This window comes from Dipodomys merriami, unplaced genomic scaffold, assembly GCF_024711535.1.
Source record: "Dipodomys merriami isolate MVZ:Mamm:240054 unplaced genomic scaffold, mDipMer1.0.p SCAF_25, whole genome shotgun sequence".
NCBI lineage: Eukaryota > Metazoa > Chordata > Mammalia > Rodentia > Heteromyidae > Dipodomys > Dipodomys merriami.
In genome coordinates, this window is record NW_027203937.1 from 21,234,529 (window position 1) to 21,239,403 (window position 4,875).

At 38.2% G+C, this 4,875-nt stretch overlaps 1 protein-coding gene across 1 annotated transcript; it reads right to left on the minus strand.

Moving 5' to 3' along the window:
- Positions 1-627: 627 nt before the first annotated feature.
- Positions 628-1,554, minus strand: LOC138836545 (olfactory receptor 6B9-like). The gene has a single exon (XM_070035331.1). The coding sequence runs from the start codon at positions 1,552-1,554 to the stop codon at positions 628-630; it is 927 nt and encodes a 308-aa protein (XP_069891432.1).
- Between the last annotated feature and the right edge of the window lie 3,321 nt (positions 1,555-4,875).

The following is a 4,875-nucleotide window of genomic DNA, read 5'->3' on the forward strand; positions in this document are numbered from 1 at the left end:
ATTTGAGAAGGTATTGAAGCAAATATGAAGAATGAATAAAGGATATTGGTGTCAGTCATTTATCTAAAAATTAAAGACATTGGAATAAAGAGAATGTTTGAAATTGAAACTATGCCATAAAATTTGGAAGGTGTGGACACTGTGGCTATAGGTTAAAAGATGCACAACACACACACACATACATGCATGCATGCATGCATGCATACATACATACATATACGTATATACATGTTCATATATATATTTATACATAATTGCCATTGATTTATTTTTGTTTCCTGATTTGCAATATTAGCAAGTTAACTGTAATGGACTCATGAAAGATTAAGAGAAAAAGAGATTTTATTACAAGTATTACAAGTTCTAAGAACAATAATATATACATTATATGTTTATTGATATTAACATAACATAGGTACACATAAATATTCACAGTTGATAATAATAGTACACACTTAAATTGGAAAACAATAAGTGCTATTTTTCCTTAATGTTTTCCTTTTTCAGTTTTCTGGTACTGTGATTATTTAGAAATTTAGGTCTGTGAAGTAGTGCTGAAAATAAGTCGCACCAAAATAAATGTCACAAAAGGAAGCATGGTATCAAGAATGAGCCCAGCAGGAGGCGCTAGCAGCCCCCCAAAGTCTTTTTGATGGCATTCTTGACTTCCTGGTTCCTTAGGCAGTAAATAAAGGGATTTAGCATAGGTGTGAGTACTGCATACACAGCTGAGATGAGTTTGTTGGAATTAAATGATGCAATAGCTCTGGGTCGAACATACATGAAAATCATGGCTGTGTAATAAATTATGACCACAGTGAGGTGGGATGCACAGGTGGAGAAGGCTTTCCTCCTTCCCTGGGTGGAGGGTATGCGCAGAATGGTGGACACAATGTAGATATAAGAGAGGACTGTGGTGATGAGAGGAAAAACAAGAATGACAATGGCCAAAGCAAAGTCCACTAGCTCAGCTGTGGACATGTCTTTGCATGCCAATTTGAGGATTGGTGAGATATCACAGAAGAAGTGGTTCATGACATTGGAACCACAGAAAGCAACATGTGAGATAAAATAGACTTTGATCACAGAGACTGTGAAGCCACTCATGTAGGAGAGGGCCACCAGCTGCACACAGTAACCTGTAGTCATGATGACTGGATATCGAAGAGGATGGCAGATGGCCACGTAGCGGTCATAGGCCATGGCTGCCAGGAGCACACATTCTGTGCAGGCAAGTGAGACAAAGAAGTAGAGCTGGGTCATGCATCCTGTGAAGGAGATGTGTCGTCTCTGTAGGAGGAATCCATCCAGCATCTTGGGGACTGTCACAGAGACATACCAAACTTCTAGAAAGGACATGCTACTCAGGAAATAGTACATAGGCTTGTGGAGGGAGCCAGTGACCCAGACAGTGAACATGATAACAAGATTCTCTGTTATCACTAGCAGGTAGACCAGAAGGAAGAGGAAGAAGAGCAGGATCTGCAGCCATGGGGCAGTGGGGAAGCCCACCAGGATGAACTCACTAACCAGAGTGATGTTCAACTCCAGCATGACTACCAGTAATGCAAATAATTTCCAATATTATTATTTGACATAATAATTATGTCCAATGCATATGTCATCAGACAAAACCCCACAGTGTATTAGTAATTCAGTCTCTCTCTTTCTTGAAACTAAATCTGTTCATTAGAGTCTCTTCTTCAATCTAATGCAATTATCGTTCATCTAAGTATTTTTGTAAATGAGTCTCATTGAATCTAAAATTCATTTTACCACGTCACAGTGATTGGAGTGTAAAGATTCCCATCACTCCCAGCTCCTTTGTTAATGAAGCTAGATCTGTTTGTCTCTTCCATGTTGATTCCATTCTCTCTTTAACTTGGAAATTATTGAATAATCATTTATTCCTAGCTGAAATGAGACATAGAAGGTAGCATTAGAAAATCTTTTACATATTTAATATTGGAGTGATTCAGCTGAACTTTTTTTTTTCAGTGGTGGGGCTTGAACTCTGGGCCTGGGCACTGTTCCTCAGTTCTTCAACTCAAGGCAAGCACTCTACCACTTGAGCCACAGCGTCACTTCCAGCTTTCTGGTGGTTTATTGGAGATAAAAATCTCACAGATTTTCCTTCCCAGGCTGGCTTTGAACCACAATCCTCAGATCTTAGCCTCCTGAGTAGTTAGGCTTACAGTCATGAGCCACCGGTACCTGGCAAGCTGAACTTTTTGATCCAACCCAATTTCTACAAATTAAATTCTGAATATACTTTTAAATTTCAGTATTAGAAATAGTCTCTTAGGAGTTATCTGTAAAAACTTGGTTGAATTACCTCATGCACATTTGCTTTCCAGTTCACAGACTTAATGCAAGAATATTTCTCCCTTCTTCCCAAAACTTGGTTCATCGTGATTATGGCTCAAATGCCTAGATCAGTGATTTAAAAACACATGGATATTAATTCAGTATGGATAAATAAGTGAATTAATGTATCAATGGCAGATTTGAGATTTACAGGAAATAATCAGAGGTAGAAAAAGTATCTTTGGTTCTCCACTGGCAGGGGGCACATTATTTGTCTGTCTGTATGTCTATATATCATCTCTCTATATCTGTCAGGGTGCATATCTTTGACATATTCAGGTCTTGCACTCTAAAGATACTTTAATAACTAACACATTCATTCGTAAAGTCTGAACAGTAGAACTGAGCTATAATCTCTATTCATTTGCTAGGTTAACCATTGTCTCAAACCCTGGTTCAGGAGGCGAGGAAAGGCAGAAGAACTCAGGTGTGCAATAAAAGTACAGGTGTATTCTGTCATGCTGGAAGGCATGTGTGTGAATGTATATGTGTAAGCCATCCCACCTAGCTAATAACTTACTTATCCTTAGAGCTTGTGACTGGATGCTGCCATAGACCTTTGCTCCTCTTTCTGCCAGATTCTCATCCATCATATTCTCGGCACAAAGAAAATTGTAGATGGGTTAGAGTTCACTGTGTTAGGCACTTAAACTAGAGATCTGTGGTCCTAGTTCATGGCAATGGATTAAAAGCTGAAGTACAAACTATTAGCACCACTACCTTCTTTCCAGAGCAGCAAACATAGACTTAGCTCAGCATTATTGGCTAGGTAGAAGGGTAGATTCAAATTTATACTTTCCCCTCTGAGCAAGGTTCCTAATGAGTTCTTAGACTAATTTGCCAATGCTTTCAACAAAATGCTTTACACAGAAAAAAGAAACCTGTTGGGTCTCTGACAATAACCAGTTTTGTCCAGTAGGAAGCAGTGGCAACCTAGAAGTTTCTATTCATAAGGTCATGTGTAGCAATCCATAATCCCTTCATCAGCAACACATTTTACCATATGCTCACTTCTGCATAGAATGGAAAGATTCTGGCTTTAGAGTCAGAGAAAGTTTTCAGTCTTGTTTACATCACCTAATAGCTATGTCAAACTGAATAGATCAATTAACAAGTAAGTATTTACATACTTTCTCCTGTGGACATAATTTGTTTCCATTAAGATACATCTCTATAGCAGGGAACCAGTGGCTCATACCTATAATACTAGATGTTCGGGAGGGTGGGATCTGAGGGTCACAGTTTGAAGCCAGACTGGACAGGAAAGTCTGTGAGACTTATGTCTCCAATAAACTACTCAGAAACAGCCATAAGTGGTGCTTTGGCTCAAGTGGTAGACTGCTAGCCTTGAGCAAAAGAAGCTCAGGGACAGTGCCCAGGCCCAGAGTTCAACCCCCAGGACTGGCAAAAAATAAAAGGAAAAAAAGAAGGAAGAAACACCTAGATTACTGGAATGTGTTGTAAGAATTGAATATGACAGTGCCCCAAAGACATTTATCTTCTATAGGCTATTATCATGTCACATACTAGACCAACACATGTTCACTGTATGTGTTCATACATTTCACCTACATATACTCATAAACACGCACTTTTCCCCTCATTCATTTTCCTATTACCTTTTGGGGAATAAAACAGCTCAAATTTGTTAGAGAATAAGACTATAGAATCTGTGAAAAATCTCTGGCTTACAGATTTCATGCCTTCTTCCTAACTTAATTTTTAAAGAAGTTTTATTACTCATGTATACGCTTGTTTGCTTCATATTTTCTCCATTTTTTGCAGCAAATGTACCGTAAGTACATTTGAGGTTTAAAGTACACAGAAATGCAGAATCCTCATTTTATTGTCCTTGATGTAGAAGGAAAAGCACTAAGCACTATTATCTTTTTGGTATCCTAGATTTTTAAAAGAAAAAAAAACTTCATCACACCCTAGAACTACTTTTTCTAGTTCTAAATGTCCTTGATCTAAGGACAACACCATAGTTATTGATATCCCTTGAAACAAGAAATATGACTAAAATATACATTAGAACACCTAAAAGATCTAGCTTTGCTCATTTTCCCAACCTTGAGTATAAACATACTGCATCTTTACTACTCAAATATCCTTTCTCTTGTTCAAGAATAGTACCTGTGGTCAGTTTTCCTAAGTATGTCTTCATTTTCCTTTGAGAATCAGTCTCTCTTCATATCACTAACTACTCCCATGGTTCATCTTGCATTATTCTGACAATGAAAAAATTCTTCAGACATTTACACTGATATGGAAAAGCGAGCTGATCTGCTGATTCTTAAACCCCTTAGAGAAGTATGTGTGATCTTTATTTTTTCTTCATGGTAGCTACCACAGCTCAGAAGCAAGAAGACAGGAGCAGCATAATATATTCAGCACTTGCTCACATTTTTTCTGTCTTCTCCCTAGAGGCCAACTTTTATTCATTTTGTCCTGGCTCTGGGGAAATTTGGCAGGGGGGGCATTCCCAGCCTACATTTTGGGAACTTG

Excerpts from the sequence above, each read along its gene's own strand:
- LOC138836545 (XM_070035331.1), bottom strand. The coding sequence starts at position 1,554 with ATGCTGGAGTTGAACATCACTCTGGTTAGTGAGTTCATCCTGGTGGGC.